This window comes from Diadema antillarum, unplaced genomic scaffold (genome assembly GCF_040938485.1).
Source record: "Diadema antillarum isolate AM-2024a unplaced genomic scaffold, OU_Dant_1.0 seq00000526_RagTag, whole genome shotgun sequence".
Taxonomy (NCBI): Eukaryota; Metazoa; Echinodermata; class Echinoidea; order Diadematoida; family Diadematidae; genus Diadema; species Diadema antillarum.
The window spans coordinates 705,120-726,384 of record NW_027271478.1 but is presented as its reverse complement, the minus strand read 5'-3'; the positions used below and the strand labels follow the sequence as shown (position 1 = coordinate 726,384).

Below are 21,265 nucleotides of genomic sequence, written 5' to 3'. Positions count from 1 at the left end.
GTGTTTTTTTTTTCTTCCTTCCCGCCGTACAATCGAACGGATGAAAACAATCATCTTTCACAGATGCGGAACGATTGCTTGAATTGTATGCTACATTGTACACAGCTTCACCCCTTTTACGACATAATTCATAGTTTTCCATAGACATACGACAACTCAAGAGATTGAAGAGAAAGTCACACCCCTCCCAACCCCCTTCAAACAAGCACACACACACACACACACACACTTGTAAACTGATAATCTTTTACATCAGTTGGCACAGAGAGACCCAGAGTTCTTCACCAATACGAAGTATATCACTTATCTATCAAATATTAATTCATACAACTTTGCTACTTATAGGTGCTTTTCTTCAACCTTCTGGTTGCTGTGATTCATTTATCTTGATTGACTGAGTGATTGTTTAATTGATTGATTAATAGATTGATTGATTGAGTTGAATTTATTGACTATGAACGAAATTTCTATATTTAGCTACAATTAAGGTATTTAAAGCGTTTTAAATGGACGTCATAAACGTTTTTAATCCTTTAAAAACAGGAAAAAAACTATCAAAATTTTTAAGGACCTTTTGGGCGTTATAGACATCGGAAAACCTTTTAAGAATATTCAAAAGTTCTGTGGACGTTCTGCGGATGTCCATGGGAAACGTTAAAAAAATCGTCTCAAAACATTCAAACAATGCTTCAAGACTGTGAAAAAAATTGTGGACGTTTATAAATGGCGAAGACATAGCCGACCTGATAAAAAACGTTTTGTGAACGTTTATTCAGACGAAACGTAAGTTTCGTGAACGTTCTGAAAACGTTAATTGCGCTTGCTGGGCTTGTAGAAGCCTTTTTGTTTGTGTGTGTCGAATGAGTACGCATCCACAGTGAACTTCCGAACGCACGCCCGAAACGTCACTGGGTGATAAAGGAACCCTTCCACCAGTCATCCGATCTGCAGTGGACTGATCGGGCCACCACTGTGTTGCATCAGACTAACTATTGATAGCAGAACATAACTGGGAATCCGTTTTGCTGACTCATTGGGGACATGAAATATGGTGTGATGTTTACAGTTTGAGGGAGGGTCTATGGATGCTAGGATATAAAATCGAGTTTCTGGAAAGGAGATTTCACTCATTTCTGTGGGTATTTACGTCGTGAGTACCACGTTTTTTCAGGAGTTCGCACGAATTACACTTTTTGGACGGCTTAGTCTGTGATACTTCCTTGCCGATTTATAGTCCCTTGCGGAGAGATTCTGTCCACTACGTTTACTCATTCAATCAGCAGGTAGGACTGAAGGCGCCTTGCTTTCTTGCTACATATAAGTAGTCCTAACACATGTGGGCAAGCATAGTAGTGAATTAACTAGACCTGTGTCGTTTATGAATGAAGTTACTATATAGATATAGTGATGATTTCATTTCAGTTTATTTCGTTAGCAGTTTCCTCGATTTCCAACAACTTTGATTCGGTGTATGTCAAACAAGGTATTGATCGTATTTCAGTTCGGGGTATTTTTGCTTGGTAACATTGTTGCACTGATTTTGAGTCATTATGGACGTTCAGATGTGTTTATGGGAATAACAATTTAGTTGAAAGTGAAATAATCAAAATGAAATTGAATAAAATGAAATAATATTCTTTTTTATATATAATTTCAAAAGTTAAAGCCAATCTTCTTATATTTGCTGTTGAGAAACCATCACGATCATTGAATGAATAATAGACTGTTGTAGATGTTTCCTTGTTATATTGTCCATCGATAGCAAGATGTATCATGTATCCTTAATGAATTATGATGACTGTATGCAAATTCTTCGACAAATTTCACGCAATCATCTTTCCAAACAGCTTAACATGATTTTCGACCGCAATGGATCATCATGCATTCTGCGCATCTGTTTCATTTTTTGTCCCTTCTTCTGTTGGATACATAGGATTCTTGTAGACGATAATTCAAACATCAACGGTTTAGATACTGTGACATTTGTTTCTGGTTAAACATGCAAAGTACAAACAATAAAGTCATTTTTGTACTGGTCATAATGCCTGGATAAGATAGTTAAAGATAAAAGTATGCATTTCAATCAAATTTTTAGGTATGATTCTTGACAGTAAATCATTACAGAATTGCTTATCGACTTAATGTGTTGCATTATTTTAAAAAATACACGTGTCATTAATATATATTTTTACAAATGTTTTTGTAATGTTACACTTATCGTTCAATTTCTTCTATTTTAACTGTGGCACACTCGCCTTGGGAAACATACATGTATATTCCTCGTAAGAATATTACGACCAGTACTGCAGATAAAAAAGAAAAAAACTCTTCATTTTATTTGTAATGTTATACCGATGTTTTATTTCAGGAATAATGAATTTCTATAGAATAATGATTTGTATCCTTTGCATGTAGGACAATTCATGTACGTAATTACCAACCATTCCCTCCCTCTTTTTAAGACAACCTACCTCAGTTGTACGATTAGTATAATATTATATTGTGATAGTGATTGTTCATGAGGGGACTGCAAATTTTATACATGTCAAGCGTTTCAGCAATCCTCTCCATTTTCAACAACTTTTCTTTCGTTCAGTGAATTAAAATTGTATGATTGTACTTACACTATTGTATTAAAATATTATTTTCTCTAATGAACAAGAAATGAGTCTCTTTAACATCGCATAAATATGTTTTGCTGTCATCATACTTTGCTGGATATGAAATGAAATGAAACAAGAAAATAAAGAGATTCCAGATAGAGAAAATACCTTTTAGTCACCATTTCTTACCAAAACAATTAAGAATGAACAATGAATTGTTCTGTTACGTTCTTGATTACAAATGATAATAATTATGAACGTTCCTTCCGTGGGTGGTAATTAGCAATACTGCTAATTGTCATCATGGCCCTTCCTCTTAAAATGGTTGGTTAAAGGGGATGGCTAGCAACTGATCAGTGGGTATCAGTAGGAATGCTGGGGGATGGTTGTTCCAATCCTGGTGGGATTCATTTAAGAGTATGTTATCTATTTTTGTATGAAAATCATTTGCTTCAGAATGGTCTCATGCATATTCAAGTAATGTGCAGTTTATTTATGTTTCCGATCGCCCCGTCACTGTACAGGCATGCTAACCTGGAAACGTTAAAGTGCACATTACTTGAATATGAGACCATTCTGAAGCAAATAAATTTCACACAACAATAAATATGTCATGTACTCTTAGATAATCTCACAAGGATTGGAACAATCATCCCTCAGCATTCCCACTGATTCACACTGATCAGTTACTCACCATCGCCTTTAACTTTGTGATTAACTAGTGCTAGTCAAAGGCATTTCATGAACCCATTGGCAGCATGTAGGTAATATTCACAAATTCACGTGTCTGTTTATCACAGTTTGTCCCTTTCTTGTTGTTTTCATGCAGATTGAGCCAATGGCGAGGAAAAGAGCGTCGCACAGCCTTGAGGGCAGCAATGGAAAGACTCCTGTTAATGGTACGGAGATACATTTTACATCCATGACCGTGAAAGATAGAAATAGAAGTTGTATTGTATAGAATTATAGAACTTTAGAACTACACAAATCAGAGTTATTCTATACTATCAACACCACCCCCCTTAAAAAAAGAAAGCAAATGTTATAAGTATTCCCATTTTATGGATCATGTTACAGTTTGGTAGATTCAGACACGCATTGGAAATATGAAAATATTTCATTATTATAATGATTAAAGACAGTATATAGGAAAGCCTTATTTAGTTTACATTACATTCGACCACGATATATTGTTTATTCTGCCATACGTGTAAAAGAATTTTATGCGCAAACAGAAAAACACCATTTTCATTTGTTAAAAGTAAAGTCATCATTAAATAGAGAGAGTATAATCTTTTTAATGAACAGCACTTGTTACAAAACATATTTTTTAAGCTATTGAAATTATCACGTAAATTCTGGCTATTTTTTTCGCAAGTTAAATCTGAAATATTTCAAATAAAAAAAATGAATATATCTGTTTTGCAGTTACTAACCCTTCATTTTCATAAAGGCCTACATAGTTTCTTTGATGATTTGTCAATGAATTCACTCTTTCATGTACATGAATATGCATATGTTTACTCGTCATGTAGTTATCATGCACTTCTGTTTATCGTTATGTAATTTCTACAGGCGACTTGGATAAGGTCACAGCAGTGGCTTTAGCATCAATAGGGGAAACAACCACCAATGTGGGGTCCGCCGGGGATGAGGAGAGAGATACCCAGGTGTACAGCCCCAAGAAGTATGGAGAAGAGACTGGTTTTAAGTACAAGCAGAGCTTAAAACTCCTCATTCCTTTCAGATTAAAACCAACGTGAGTAACATACTAACTAAACATGCTCTTGGACAAAAATTAATTACATAAATAACCATAAACATCAACACAACACAACACACAAGAATACGAAACTATATAATGACTGTATACATGCTGACTGCATAAGCATCGAAACCTTATACCAAATTTTGAAAATGATTTTCCTGTACAACATTCCATTTAAGACTACAGTTTAAAGAAACCAACTATTCCTAGACAAAATGGTTGAGATAGGTACTTGAACTTCGTTTGAATTCTTTGTTTTCTGACATTATGATTTAGCAAAATTCATATGAAGACAACACTGCAATGACTATAGTGCATCTCATATTCTCCAGTAGTGGACTATAGTGGTCTTGTAAGAAATCGTTCCTGACTAGAATGTTTACACTTAAAGAGTTTTACTGCTATTTAACTATTAGCACGACTTCAAAATACGAACGTTGTAAAGATGTAGGGTTAAACGATAATCTTTAACGAGAAGATTGGTTATACTTCACGGACACTAACCTGAATCAAATACAGCTGACACTGATCAATACTTAATATGTTAACTTAGACCTGCAGGGAATTCGTAAATATTTCGACTTATGACGCATATCAAAAATATCACGCAATTGTTGTTTTGTGAGTAACATTTAATGACGAAATTTTCGTATAAGAATATCAAATGACATAAGGATGATATTTTTTTAAAACTTGTACATTATGTCCCTCTTGTCATACTCTTGTCATTATTGCCGTCATTATTAACAGTAGGTGATAGAAACATTCTTTCTCGTATATTGCGGGAATTTCAAAGCATAAAAAGCAACAATGAGTGACAATCCCAAGTTCTCCTTGTCATTAATTTCACTTTATTTCTGTTTGGTGTGATTCGTTTACTGGTTACGTTTTGATTGGGTTTTTGAAAATAATAATTTTTGTTATTTTGAATGATCTCCATTTCTTGGAAATTCACACTTTAATGTATTAGCATAGTCATTTGCCTGGACCTATATTTTGATTGTGATATCTTTTATATGAGCAAAAGAAGGCAAAACACAGAAAACATAGATAAGTTCATTAGCTGATTGGTTACAGTAGTAACAGCACAATATGAATAACCCATATCAGGACATATTTCCATAATATGTAAAAGAGATATTGCAAAGATTGGGGTAAGGGTTATGGTTAGTGTTAGGGTTGTAGGGTCATTGCATGGTTAGGTTCAGGATTAAGATTGGGGTTATGGTCTGATGGTAACGGGAAGCGTGTGGTTAATTGTCCTATAGATAGAACCCTAACAGCCTAATACAAAACCAGACATAGATGTAAATGGAGAGCCTTGATCGATGATCGAAGATGTATTTTGTGCTTTGAGCGACATGACATTATGGGTTTCTTTCAAATTGATAAAACAATTATGATTAGTATAACGTATGCTTTGTATGTTGTCTCACCCTTTTGTTGGCTGGAAATGAAAATGGTAGTTGAATTGAATGGAATTGCACCGTTTGCAACAAACGAGACACCTAGCAAAAGAAGTAGACAAAGAATAAGGATAATACTATTACCACACTATTAGAAGTATAAATTCGTGCAATTGATAGCTGTTTTTGTGTTAATCCCTCCTTCTCAGGAAAGGCAATTACTCACCTCTGGATCACTGTGGCTTCATCTCCTTCGTCTGGTTGTCATGGATGACGTCACTCTTCGTCAAGGCCTTCAAGAGGACGCTGCAATACACGGACCTGTGGACGATGTCGGATTACGACAGAGGAGACTACAACGCAGACAGGTCAATTTTTTTTTATTATCATTATAAAAAAAATATGTCGTTCATGGTGACAGCAGTGGGAGTGTTAACCACGACTGGTTGTGATGGTGGTGTTGGTGTTGGTAGTGGTGGTGATGGTGGTGGTTGTAGTGGTGGTAGTGGTGGTGATGATTGCGATGATGGTGGTGGTTGTGGTGGTGATAGCGGTGCTGATGGTGGTAGTGATAGTGGTAGTGGTGGTGGTGGTGGTAGCGATGGGGACCGTATAGTTGCAGTGGTGGTAGTAGCATTGGTTGGTGGTAGTGGTGATGCTGATGACGAATACAAGTCAGTACCAATTCATTTGGTACCATTCCTTGGTCAACAATGGTTATTGAGTTACGACTGGTTGTCATGATGTGTTGATGTTGATAGCCACGATGGTGGTGATGGTTATAGAGATTTAAAGGTAGTCGCAATGTCTTTGACATTAAATGTCAGACAGTACCATAACGCATGCGGGTCTAAACAGAGTTTGACACGTAGTTTCAAGTAACATGGGTGGCGGCAGTAATTTTAGAATCATTACTGGGTATGGTGGTTGTGCATGTGGCAGTTGTCATATTGATTGGTGATAAACACATTTGATTATGTAGGACGATGTCAGAGTGAGGAAAGAGATACTGAATGTCCGGAGAGCATTAGTATATCTCGTATATTTTACGAAGTCCACTTCCTTCCCATGCTTGTAAAAAAAGGGTATTATGATAAATACAGCGCGCACACACACACACACACACACACACAACCCAACGATGAAATATGTGGTATACGTGCATGTTTAGTGCTAGGCAGAATTTGACTTATCTCGAGGAGATCGATGAGAATCATACAAACACCTCAATATGTTAGACTTCAAACACTTAACACCTTGATTAACAGCAGTCATTTAAAGTAAACCAAGTTCTGAAGATCCAATGTCAACTCTGAGAAAACTACGGTGGGCGGCATGACGATCTTTAGACCTTAACTTTGTCGACCTTCGCTCTCATTCCTAGAGAACGGTTTCTTTAACATGAACGGGAATTTAGGGACACACAGACATCAGGATTGCTCAAGTTAACCAACATTGCCATATCAATCAGTAAAGAGGAAGAGAGAGATAGATAGATAGAATGTGTGTGTATGTTTTTTTTATTGATAGTGTTGCAATTATGTGTATACGTCAATATTATATCTTTATGTGTTTGCATTATAATGGGTATGATTGCGCCATGCAAACGTCATGCCACAGCAACGAATGAAAAGCACCCCTTCGTAAAATATTCGGATATTTGCTGTACTCGATATTCACAAATCCTTACTATACTACTGGCAATATTTGCCTGGTACATAAATGATTTGGACAAAACTCATAAATAATTTCGTTGAGAGATGTGTAAACTCGTCTACTTTATTGTTTTGCACAAACATTATACGACAGACTCGACAAATTCTGGCAGGAAGAAATTGAGAAGAAGGGCGAGAAGGATGCGTCGCTGGGCCGAGTGGCTTTTCGGTTTGTGAGGACGAGGCAGGTGATCTCTGCAATCACCATTGTGCTGTCTATTCTCGCTGCTTTCATAACGTCGGTAAGCAAATAATTACTATACTTATAGGTTTGCAAATGTAATAAATTACCCCGTGTGATTCTATAACTAATCAAGGAGTACTTACTAGTTTATTTTGAGATACTTATCTCGCTCCACGTGTCCGTTTAGTTATTCAACCATCCATCTCTTATCACAACTAAACTTGACATTTATTTTTTTCCCTCCCCAAGAAACAACCCTCCCAGTCCCACCTATTCCTACTAGACAAACTGTGGTACGATCTGGTACAGATGACCTCTGGACTCATATATCTCATGCAAACACGTTTAATATCTGCTCTCTCACTGTTCAAACAAAACCCTCAACAATGTCTATCGCCTTTCAGCACACATAGTTACTGCACAAAGGCAACTTACATCATCAACAACTAAAAGAGGTTTAACGAAGTTTTACTTATGGCCATCCAGTCAATGAATATAAACTTTGTTATGTATTTATGGACACTATTTCTGAACTAATTTTGCAAGGATCATTACAGTGATTAGATGGAGACGAACAAAATGGTCGTTGTAGACCGGTTGCTGCTATAGACAGGGTCTTTAACATGGCTTTTCTCTCAGGAATATATATATATATATATATATATATATATATATATCTTTTTTGGTGGTGGTTGCTTACAGCAGGTGACCGCTAAGGCGGGTTAGGTTGTATAAATTGATGTAATAACAGAATAAACTTCATCTGACAGTCATCCGTCTTTTTTCCGTCAATTCCTCTAGGTATGAAAACCATGAGGGCGTCTCTATTCCGCATGAAAAAAAAATCTTCAGTGAATTTGATTTGTATTTTTTAGTGATAATATTGTTGTTGTTTTTTACTGTATGACTGTTTAAATGATAGGTAGTAGTTTTAGTTCGTGAAGGAATTCGTCACGTGTATTTAAACCGCTTTAAGCGTCATTCAAAGAACATAAATGGGATTTCCTGACCAAATTAAGTCAGTGTGAGAAGAAAGCATGACAGTGAAATTTTGATCAAAATGTGATAAGAATTAGGGATGGGAAACTGTAAATTTTTACTCATTTTGCAAAAAATTCTCAAACAGTTGGTATGAAAGATGCAGATGAGTAATCTGATGATGTAATTTACTCAATCTATTTTTATTTACACTGTAAAAACATCGGTGTTAGATTTAACACCATGGGTGTTAAATTTAACACCGATCAAGTGTTAATAGAGGACCACACCCACAGGTGTAGAAAATGCACTGTGATGGTGTTGAAAAGTGTTCACCTGACACTTCGTGGTGTTAATTTGACACTGTACCTGGTGATATTTTGACACTGTACTGGTGTTAATTCAAAAATGACACCACATGCTGTTGATTTGATATTTGTTAGTGTTGCTATCAATGGTTTAACACCCGTCTAGCTTCAATAAGAGACCACACCAGCTGGTTTTACTGTGGTGTAAATTTCTTTTCACATTTTTTCGAAAATCTAGTATTTTAATGTAAAATTCTTGATCGTCTTGTTTAAATCAAAAATCAACAAGAAGTGCAGTTACTAAGAAACTCTTCAAAAACAGTTTTATATTTGGAAATGACACCCGGAGGTGTTAATTTAACACCATAAATGAGCACCGAAAATTTAACACCAGCTCGGTGTTCACTTTTTAACACCGGACTTTTTGCAGTGTACACGCACAATAATGGAAGGAAATTCAATTTTTCTGCTTAAAAAGTGAAAAACATAATGTTACTACTGACTGCATAATTTGGAATAATGATCGGCTATATATTTGGATTTGAGAGTGAGCCGTAGTTGTGTTTGGACAACAAAAAAGAAGGTATTTCAAGATTTTGTTTACAAAAGTATTATGGTAAACTGTGCGGCTTTTGTGAATTCATATTGAATATTGAAGAAGTGTTTTGTTGAAATAAGCAACATTTATGACACATTATAAGCCCCGTGATATATCATCGAACTCTTGGGCCCTTTCTTTGCTCGGTGTCGAACTCATAGGCCATATGACTCGTCGGTTGTATGACTTTTATTCAATGTCGAACCCGTGTGCCGTATGGCTCGTGGGTGTCGGTCTCGTGGGATGAACCCTCAGTGTTCAGGCTGTTTATCAATAATAAATGTTCAATATGAGCACTTTCATGTGAGTCACTTATTAACGTCCAATGTTTTGTCCAATCCCCAGGACATGTCTGAGAAATGATGCTCGATGCACATATGAATGATCCACTTAGCTGTAAATCAGAGAGCACAGGTTATATGAGGTACTCCAAAATGTGGTGATACGTGTAGAAACCAAATGTTCGGATTACCGCGTCCAATCAATGTGCTACCTATAAATCCAACAGGTGATTATCCAGCAAGTTTATGAAGCATTGTCCTCGACGTCAGTTGCTTCATATCAAAGTCATGTGAAAATCACTTACGTCATCATCGATAATAGCTAAAGAAACTCAAGTTACATTTCGCTGTTTGTTCTGTGTGGGTTTTTTTCCTGGTCATTTATTTACTTGATGTATATTCAATGCGGCATGTGAAAACTTCACCCTATACATGAATCACGTGATTTCATTATGACATGCACAAAGCAAGGCCGAATTTGTTTTGCTTCTTGTTGTTGCTATTCACCTCTCTAGTTCAGTGATCGTTCCCAGTGTTACTGGGACACGGAAATTTTGGTTGTATTTGCACTGACGATAAATCCTCAAAAGTTTGTTTATGATTTTATGAATGGTATAAAATGTTTAAACTTAGCCCTAGATATAAATTTTTACGACAACGTTAAACTTGGAACGTCTGTTTAAACAATGGAAGTGTGAATAGAACCACACATATCAAGAATAACGAATATAGCAGTTGTGCATTTTACGGATGGTTAATCAACAAAGAAAAAGCAAACAACGGCCATCCCAGACCCCGCCAAGAAAGAATAAAAAGACAAAGCAAAAATTTATGGATAAAAATGAAACACGAAATCTCATGTTCTTCGCTTTTTGGAATAAAGAGATGGTTAATGAATGAGTAAACAGATAAGTGAAAGAGCAATATGGATGAATCAAACGAAATGTCTACATTAACACATTCTTGAAGAATGATAGATGAATGCATGAAAAATATTTTCCCATCGAAAAAGCATATTTATTGGCATAGATGCGCATAAAACAAACAAACAGACACGCCATACTCAAACAAACGTTGGAATTGAACATCTTTAGCCAAGGTAGTGAGTACCAAGTAAGATGACTAGCAGAACCAATTCCGCTTTCCCGAAATGATTGCACTCCCCCTCTTTATTTGTATCAATTTCGGCTGCGTCATTACATTTTGCCATATTTCCGCCAATTGAATATTGTGGCTCTTTTCTCTGACGTTGCAGAATATGCGTCATCTCGTTGCATGTTGTTAGCCCTACTTTCTTTCTTTGTGTTTTGCCAAGCGCTTCAGATTTTAAATTTTTGTCTGAAGAAAAGATTTGATGATTTGGAGCACAGTCTAAAATTTACCAAAGTATTCGGGGTTTAGAAAGCAAACGATATTCAGGTTTACAAAGCGGACTAAAAACAGCGCAGCACGACAGCTGCAGTTGTCAAGGATTATGTTTTACCTGAATGTTTGTAACATTTTTTGCAGCCAGTTTTGTTAGGGCAGTGCATGTAAGCAAGATAAACAATCCGTGTCGGTTAAAATGAAGAAACGGGTCATGGGAACAGGAAATAATAATCCTGATGGTAACAGGTTCAGGAAATGAGTTGGGTAAATGTTAGTCTAGACTTGAGCGATTTAAGTCGGTGCATCATGTGTGTGTGTGTGTGTGTGTGTGTGTGTGTGTGTGTGTGTGTGTGTCTGTGTTTGTGTGTTTGTGTGTCTGTGCGTGTGTGTCTGTGTGTTTGTGTGTGCGTGTGTCTGTGCGTGTGTGTCTGTGTGTTTATGTGTGTACTTACGTTTGTGTATCAATTTCTACTTCCGTGACAAAACAAAAAGTTTTACACATCAGGAAGGATATAATTCTTTTGTTACTTGTGTCCAAATTACACTACTTTGTTACAAGCAGTACCAGTTTATAATATTGCTTGTGTATTAATTTAATGGTAATGAAGAAATATCATTGAAAAAAAAATGTGTGTGTGTGTGTGTGTTACTTTGGGTTCAGCGTTTGTTTTACTTGTATACAAGCTACTGTGTTTCTCTATGTGAATATTTCAAAGCATCAGCATACTGTACACAGAACGAGGGTATACCGCTCAGAACTTTCAGCGGAAACCACTTGATGACGTAATGCTTTTGATGAACCCTACGCAGCAATCGAAACGATTCTCGTAGAGATAGGTCCAGGATCTCTTTAAGGGTCACTGGGTGTTTGTTTTGAAGAGGCAGTAGGTACAATTGTAATAGAAACAGTATTTCATCACTGTTGTAATGATCACCACTTTCGGTATCAGAACTGTCGTTATCCGACTATTATTGATTTACAATATAACTGAATGAACATACAGTTATATTCATCATTACCCCCGTCACAGTTGTCATTGTTATTTTTCCTGTCATTTTACATCACTAGAATTAACACTTAAATCATTATAGGTCCTAGATATTATAGAAGCTGCATGTCTCGAAATGTGGACACTGTGACATAGTGGATAAGACTCCTGACTTTCAATCGGAGGTCCCGAGTTCGGATACCGTCAAGTGCCTGTTACGTCATTCGACAAAAAAGTTTTACCCACCATCATGTCTCTCTCGACTAAAGTAGGTACCTACATAAATGGCTACCTGGCAACGATTTGGGGTATAGTAGTGCAGTGGCAGCACTGAAGAGGCTACCCTGGGTAAAGAAGGTCATATCATTATAATTACTGTGAAATTTAATGTCTAATTTCTCAGTGAATAATTCTGCCATCAAAATACCTGTTCAGTGCAATTACTCCCTAGAGTAAAGAATTTCGGAATGCCTGATCTTTTTCATGCATTCTCTCTGCAGGCTGTACTGGTACAAGAGCTGTTGATCTACACCGAGACCGTCGAGGTCGACCTCTGGTTCGGACTCGTCCTGGTCGCCTGCATCTTTGTGCTCCAGATCATCAGGATATGTGGCGACGTCTTCTTCTGGGTCTTCAGCTGTCGCACGGCCTTACGGCTGCGTAGCGGTATGCTCACTCTGGCCTTCCGCAAACTGGCACACCTGCGGAGCTTGAAGAACCACAGCGTCGGGGAGGTACGTAAGACAGAAGGCCACGCCACATTTTAGGATGATACAGTAATTTTATAGGATGATACAGTTTCGATTACGATGGAGCTTCAGGTGTCCAACGTTTTTTAAGATAATGCGAAACCTCTTATGAATTATGAAGAGAGCATGCAATTCTAAGAAGAATTCAAAGCTTATTTGATGAAAATTGGCTTTGAAACGGCTGGGATATCCAGGACAAAGGGATTTGATTTAAAGGTGCGACCCACCTTTCATTAGGATCGTTTTGTTTTACTTTGTATTTGTATAATTATGTATATATATATATATATATATATATATATATATATAGATGTATGGTCCGAAGAGCAAGTTCTCAAGTCCAATTCTTAAATTGGCCAACTTTCTTATACATAAGTCTCTGCGACGTGACTCCCAATTTTTTGGCAGATCATGCAATCCTAATTTCGAATTATTTCCTCTGTCACTGTTTAAGATTACAATTCCACCGCTCCTTCTTCTTCTAGTCAATCTCTGTTCTTTACTATAATAAGTTCCTGGATTTTCCAGTCTCAGTGTTCCCCGGCAAAACTTCCCAGCCCGGTTCCCTTCATAGTCGTAATATCTTTGCGATGATGATTAGGTTCCTGATTACTTAACTTAAAAAAAGAAGAAAATGAGTGGTGTAGTTTTCCTTATCTCTTTATGTCCTCTTCTGAAATGTATGACATGAAAACTCGTGACAATGTCTGGCATCTGTTTCCATAAAATTTGGTGACGTTAGGTGTTTGGTTCCATGATTCTATAATAAAGAAAGGTAAAAATACAAATTGATCTCATGCATCGTATAGATCGTCAATATCAGTACCAACGACAGTCAACGACTGTTCGATGTCTGCATCGTCGGCAACTTTTTGGTGTCATCTCTCGTCATGATCGTTGCTACCCTGGTCGCAGTCCAGCTCATTGTCGGCCCCGGAGCTCTGATTGGCACCCTGGTCACTTTCTTTGTCTTCCTACCTTTTCAGGTATTAAATAATCATACTCAAGCAAGTTTGATTATTCAACCTTCCTGCATAAGACACAGTGCATTTGCTTATATTAGTGAAACAATTTTCAAGTAAAAATGGACGGATTTTGTTCCCTCAAAATTCCATGTAATAATTATTAAGGCATTCATGTTTTCATTGCCCGAATTTTAACGAATAAACCATAGATTTGACAGGAAATTGAATGAGTGAATTTTGTTTGTCGAGTACAACAAATAAGAAAATTTAAGATGTGAAATATGAGGAATCTCCATAGAAGCATTGTTTGCAGGGCGTAGATTCCCAGAAACTGATGTATGATAACTTCTTCCGTGAAATTTGCAGTTGAAAGGAATTACAAATTATGAAGAATGGCAATGCAAACGTCGAAGAATGTATGAACGGGTAAAAAGACAAGACTGGGCTACTTGATATCGTTTTGCTGAATATATCGATGTGTTTGTTTCTTCTTTGGTCACATTTTGCGTAATATACAGTAACTTTTCTTGGCAGCGGACAATTTACATTCATCCTTCTATAAACCCACAGAGATCTTTCTTTTAAAGCGAGACTCTTTTTTTTGCATGCTCCTTTATCTAAGATGTTTTATATTTCCTTCCCATCATTCCACAGGCTATCATAGGAAAGGTCATTTCCGGAATCAGGATACGTTGCATCAAAGTCATTGATAGGCGAGTGCAGAAGATGAACGAATTGCTGACGTACGTCAAGCTCATCAAGATGTATGCGTGGGAGATACCGTTCTCAAGAACAATTAACGGTATGGGTCTGGAAAATCGCAAATCAATAACATGGTTTCCTGTACATTTACTCCTGCGACAATTGCTCCCATGAAATATCAGCACAATAAGTCAAACATAAATTCTATATACCCACTAACATAACCCTATATACCCTAAGCCTAATCCTCACACCAAACCTAAACCTTACCTAAACCTTAACCTAAACCCCTACCACAACCCTAACCCTATCCCTAAGTCCTTGGAGGAAATAAGACCGGAGCAATTGTCGCGATGATTTGTAAGAATTCTATCTGTTCTTATAGTGTTGTATTCTCGCAGTCATTATTTGAGTGTGCAGTGAATGCTATTGCATTTATTGCATTGCGACTATCATTGTACAATTTGAAGTGCTTCTGCTTGGTCCATAATACGTACTCCCTTTTTTGAAGGGGGGGGGGATTTCTATGAATTCTTAAGTGTTGCCGTTATTATTCAACCCATGAAAGTCCTGAGCAGTTAAAATTACCTTCTTATCTTCGTGCCTTCATAAGCCTGGCAACTTTGAATTTTACTGCGTATCCTGTGTCAGAAAAAGATCTTCTGCAAATGGCAAGATTTTATCAAATCTGCTCAAAATTGGATAATGTTGCTGGTTCTTGTTTTTTTCTCATTTTTTTTCATGTAATTTTATTTCATTTCCGACATTTCGGAAAGTATGCAATATGGCATTTGCATATAAACAATTAATTCTTGAAGATTTTGTCCATTTCTTTCCATTCCTCCCTGATTCCTGAAGCCATCCGAAAACAGGAAAGACGCATGCTGGAAAAGGCGGGAATGCTGCAGAGCTTCAGTATGACGATAGTCCCGATTGTCCCGAGCCTGGCCTCCGTCATCTCTATCATCATCCACATATCGATGGGATACTCGCTTTCTGCTGCAGAGGTATGCCTGTGAAATACAACCATCAGTGCAGAGGCTCTTTTTCCCGACTTCAAACAGGGATATGAATATAACCGAGTAACTAAACCAGGGCTCAACGCTTACTTTTGTTTCTCTCTCTCTCTCTTTTCGAGCCACTAAAATCTTTGAATTTTTCGTGACCCGAAAAATAAACTTAGTGGGCCAAAATGATAGTTAATGCAAAAATTCATTTTGGGTAGTAGCTGTCATATCTGGCCCCGGACCACAGGGACATCGCTGATGTTCAGCTCTGCATAAACGTAATGAACATCAGAATTACAGGACAACAAGAATCAAAATTGAATCAGAGAGAGAGAAAAAGTTGAGATTAGAACATGAGAATATCTGAAGAACTCCTTCACGAAATTTTTCAACATGCAGAAGACAAGAATTGTCACATGATAATAAGCGCCAAAATATTTGTGTTCTTAACTCTCATACCTTCTTTTATTGCATTAACGTGTTATTGTATTATCGGTTGCCAAAGGGTCAAGCTTACAGCTTATTATTGGCGACCGTTCTGTATGGTAATTCATAACACATGTATTGTAATTTTGTTAAATGTATTTGTAACCAAAATTGTTGAAATTGTTGAAACTAGCTATAATGAGTTTCATATTTGTATATCATTATGTTTGATTATGTTGAAAAAAAATGTAAATGTTGCCATACGGAGAATGAATAAATCAAATCAAATCAAATCAAATCAAATCAAATCAAATCATACCGTCAACCTGCAGGCTTTCACGCTGGTGTCTCTACTCAACACGATTCGTGTCGTCATTGGGCCGTTGCCATGGGCGGTTCGCATGCTGGCCGAGGCTTCCGTGGCTCTAGGGCGACTTAAAGTAAGTTCGCGGGTTGCTGTTATTCCTTTTTTTTTTCATTTGATGGAAATCATAATCTATCTATTCGGTCAATAAGTATCCATTTCACTGCTGATGTGATCACCTCTTAAAGTTATCCCTCCATTCATCAATCGATTTCTCTAGGACTGTTTGCGTCTAATGTGATTGTGCAACATTATCTTCCTTTATTCCGGGTCAACTTATGTGTACTCAACCTTTTACTCCTTTTCGAAATCGGAGTGAAGGTCAAATTATTCATCCGCGAACATGATGGGGTTTAACGCAAAAATGGCGACATTCAAAAAGTAACTGATGATGATGAAACTCCTGAGCCATCAATAGGGATACGAAAGCTGTGACTATTGTCCTGTCCTGCTTGTCATGGGGAAATAATAAGCATGAATATATCATTCACACAAGGTGCGCCACAGTCATGCTCTTAAAGTGCTTCCGTAGAAAGTCTTAGTTGTTGACCACAGAGCATTGTGTTACTGCTAATTATCTTACCGACGTATATGATTTGAATCTTTTGTTCACTTAATGTGCCTTTTACCACACGCCTTTGATTAATTGTGAAAATCTCCTTGGAGAACCATGCCCCCCCCCCCCATTTTCAAAATGTAAGCATCTTTGAGAATACCTATGAGGGTGGATCACACGGGGTGCAGACTTTTGTAGCGTTCAGTTCCACACTCGGAAACTATATTTATGGTTGTGAAATCACCGTTCATCCTTTACTGCAGGCGATCATGGTCATGGAGGAAGCAAAGCCGAATGAGCGCCTGGACGACGACAGCAAGAACATGGTCGAGGTCTCGGGCGGGACTTTTGGCTGGGACGTAGTTTTGACGAAGGAAGCCGAAGAGGCGAAGTTGAAGGAGGACAAAGCCAACGCGAACACGAAACAACCCCCACAAGCGAATGGGAAAGCCCAGTCAAACGGGGCGCACAAAGATGGTGAGTGCATCAGTGTTGAATATCTGGAATCGTACGTAATATCTTTGAATAACGCCAATAAAGACACGTAACGACAACAACAACTAAACTGAAAACTTGGAAGTCGGAGAACCTGTTAATGAAAAAGGAAATAAACGTTGTTGCAACAAACATTACATTCATGATCGGACCCACTAGAAACGGAGTTCATTGAGAATTATGAGAAAGCCAAATTGATAGTGGCATTTATCCTCTTCTATTTTTTAACCGATGTGCCATTCAGTAGCCAGCTGTGGCTTTCACTCATTCACCCATGCATATTTCTAAATTCTCCTATCTACTTATAAGATATGTATATAGAATGACAAATCTACGTTTTTAAAATTTCCATTGCTGCATGACGAAACGAAATTGTATCACGGAAATTTGTGTTTGAAATGCTTTCATTTTTATACATCGTATATATCTTGATCTCATAAGTATTTTTATAGGTCTGAAGTTGAGGTTGAAATTGATTTTTTTGGGTCCATCTCATCGTAATAAATAACATATACGCACAATGTACATAAAAGAAATAGAACGGAATTTATCAATTAAGGTGGTATTATGAATACCATTTCAACGTTATTGTTGCTTCTGTTTCAGATGTATCCTTCAAGAACGGATCAGTCAAGGACGGGGCTTCGAATGGTGTAGTTGCGTCCCATGATGACGACGTTGACGTGACACCTGCCCTGTTCGACATCGACTTTGCTTTACCGGAAGTAAGATAACGAGTAGTCTTGTAATGTATTTTGAATCATTTACATTTTTAATGGCAAGTGATCGAGGAACTGTATAAACACAGATTTATTAAGAAGAACTCAGCTGCCGTAAGAAGAAGGCACTTGTGAGCTGGCCTGCGCCTGCAATAGCTACTGCAATAGCAACTGGATGATGCGAGGGATATCTAGAAATTATATCAAATTAGAACTTTATTGCTCAACTGAAGACTTATTGTCAAAGGTATGATTTCCATGCATGAACATGGATGTAAATAGATGTCTTACGAAGCCTATGTACTTCCAATTAATCCATCTCAACCGCAGGGGAAACTTATGGGCGTGTGTGGCTTGGTCGGCAGTGGCAAGTCTTCGCTCATCTCCGCCATCTTGGGTCAGATGGAGATCATGGGGGGCTCATGCAAGGTACGAGGACGGATCGCTTACGTTGCGCAGGAGGCCTGGATCTTCAACGCCACGGTCCAGGAGAACATTCTCTTTGGGCTCCCGCTGGATAAGGAGCGGTATGAAAGCGTGCTGGACGCATGCAGCCTGCGACAGGACATGGAAATACTGACCAATGGAGATCAGACAGAAGTACGTATGACCGTGACGCGTCTTTTTGTTCAATTCACTGTTTTGCAAGGCACGAAGATACCAAACGTGATTCAAGTAGTATCATTATTAGTATTGCATGGTATTATTGTTCAGAACTTTTCTTCAAGTTGGTACTGACAAGAATTTTCGAAGTGTATTGAAATCAGAGGCTTCAACATGGAAATTTCCCTCTGGACCTGCGTGTCACAAGAATCGTTCGACTAGCCTAGGCCTAATGAGTTAGTCCTTGAAGTCAGATGCTTTTGACTGTTAACTGTTACTGATAATTGTTACTGATTTTAATAATTCAGCTCTTGGTTGGGGGGGGGGGGTAGGAGAGACTTATGGTTGTGGTTTCAAATGGAACCTTATGTAGACTTTAAAGGACATTGTATATAAAAAGAAACAATATTACGCACAGAACGCATATTAAGTGCGCAACTGGGGGGAGGGGGGATACCGCAGTCAATGGCGGGAGTTCTGCCAGGTCTGATAGGTCTAAAAGGAATTCTTCAAGTTCTCAAGTCTCATCATGGGCATGCATGCTGGAATGACCCGATTTCAATCATATTCCACCAGATTGGGGAGAGAGGGATTAACCTGAGCGGCGGCCAGAAACAGCGGGTCAGCTTGGCCAGAGCGGTTTACGCAGACAGCGATGTCTACCTCTTGGACGATCCCCTCAGCGCCGTCGACGCTCACGTCGGGGATCACATTTTCAACAAGTGTATCCGAGGAGTCCTGAAGAACAAGACTGTCCTTTTCGTGACGCACCAACTGCAGGTATGTGTTACCAACGGAGGAAGAGGGCACATCACAGCTCATTGCCATTTGATTTCTCAGTATCGACGATTTTTTTTTTTTTTTTTTGCATCGAGCAGATTCCTTCGAGATCAGAGTGAAATCACGAGTAACATAGATTATATGCGATCTCACTAATTTGGCTCTCATTGAACGAGGACACATCCCTCCAAAGAGAGTAAAGTCTGTTAGTCGTCTAATATTTGCCAATAGATGCCTTACTTAATATTCTGTTTTGTGGTCATGTTAAGTAAGAATGTTCACTAATACATCATGGGCCTGTTGCTTAAAACTTTTTACCTGAGAAAAACTCAGGTTGATATTTTATAGAATTGCTTCTGTATTGAAGTCAATGGCAGCATCACATAACCCGAGTTTTCAGTTCTTACCACAATCCTACCTCATTTTTTCCCGTCAATTTTTTTCTCAGTTTCTTGAAGATTGCGACTCCGTTGCAGTGATGGTTGGTGGTCGCTTCGCCGAATTTGGGACGCATAGTGAGTTAATGGACAGCAAAGGCGAGTACGCCCGCCTTATCGCCACTCACTACTCGAGCGGAGAAGAAGATGGGAACGAGAGAGAGGAGGACCTCGCCGTGGATCCGTCCCTACCACCGGAAATTAGAAGGTACTTTACGCAAAAAATAGCAGCAAAATTAGAGTTCCTTTAAGCTCTCAGAGCGTATCACGCCGATTACCATCCGAAGGCAATTACCCCGAGCCGGCTAAATATACCGGCTAGTGATAAGGTTAGTGTAAAGATTGGAGTTAGGGTTAGGGTTAGGTTCAGGGTTAGGGTCAGGGTTAGGGTCAGGGTTAGGGTTAGGGTTAGGGCCAGGGTTAGAGTTTGGGTTAGGTTTAGGATTAGGTTCAAGAGTAGGATTAGGGTTAGGGTTAGGGTTAGGGTCAGGGGAAGGGTTTGGGGTAAATGCCCGGGGGGGGGGGGGGGGGGGGGGGTATTTGCCCCAGACCCTCTCAGAGGCGTTATCAAGTCATTTGTAAGCAGTCATTCCGACGAAGTTGCTGATCAAAATCTTTCAAGCAAGAATGTAGACTTGTCAGCTACGGCGTAATGAAGTATGTAATCATGGCAACAAATTAGGTATCAATGCATTATATCAGGTTGATACGATCTTTACAATCATTCTGTTCCCGGATATTAATGCCATCCACCTTAACGTGTGCAGCTCAATTTAAACAAGGTTTATATGATTATGATATATGTATGAGATGTATATGAAGAGTTGTTTGCAAAAACCGATAAGTCCATATTTGTCAAATGGAGATATTTGCCGTTAAAGGTCAAGAAAAATAAAGAGAATAATACGAAGATTGTTTGCTTCTTTTGGCCATAACTTCAAAAGTGTAACTTTATTGTAGTGACCAATATATCATTTAAAAGGTATTATTTTGTACTTTATGACAGAGACCGTAATTCAAAATCTTCAAAAAATAATGGACTTATCGGTTTTTGCAAACAAACTCTTCATATATATATATATATATATATATATATGTATATATATATATATATATGTATACTAGTCGATCAGAGAAAGTATTGAACTAAAGAAATTAGTATAGTATTGGCATATATGAGGTTTGGGCCTTTAACTTTTTGTGAGATACCAAAAAACCACTAATAAAATAATAAAATAATACAGAGTGTACCAGTTCAAGAGGA

The 21,265-nt window shown here is 38.0% G+C and overlaps 1 protein-coding gene across 1 annotated transcript in view; it reads left to right on the top strand.

Annotated features, from left to right (window-relative positions):
- Positions 1-956: 956 nt before the first annotated feature.
- Positions 957-21,265, top strand: part of LOC139734442 (ATP-binding cassette sub-family C member 5-like) — a 35,769-nt gene continuing 15,460 nt past the window's right edge. Inside the window, exons 1-15 of the mRNA XM_071645227.1 lie at positions 957-1,283; positions 3,433-3,502; positions 4,179-4,362; positions 5,987-6,145; positions 7,587-7,734; positions 12,699-12,932; positions 13,757-13,933; positions 14,567-14,714; positions 15,473-15,621; positions 16,380-16,487; positions 17,231-17,456; positions 18,093-18,187; positions 18,512-18,781; positions 19,361-19,564; positions 20,013-20,209. Coding sequence (XP_071501328.1) covers positions 3,442-3,502; positions 4,179-4,362; positions 5,987-6,145; positions 7,587-7,734; positions 12,699-12,932; positions 13,757-13,933; positions 14,567-14,714; positions 15,473-15,621; positions 16,380-16,487; positions 17,231-17,456; positions 18,093-18,187; positions 18,512-18,781; positions 19,361-19,564; positions 20,013-20,209 — 2,360 coding nt within the window. The 5' untranslated portion in view covers positions 957-1,283; positions 3,433-3,441. The remainder of the gene's footprint in view (positions 1,284-3,432; positions 3,503-4,178; positions 4,363-5,986; positions 6,146-7,586; positions 7,735-12,698; positions 12,933-13,756; positions 13,934-14,566; positions 14,715-15,472; positions 15,622-16,379; positions 16,488-17,230; positions 17,457-18,092; positions 18,188-18,511; positions 18,782-19,360; positions 19,565-20,012; positions 20,210-21,265) is intronic.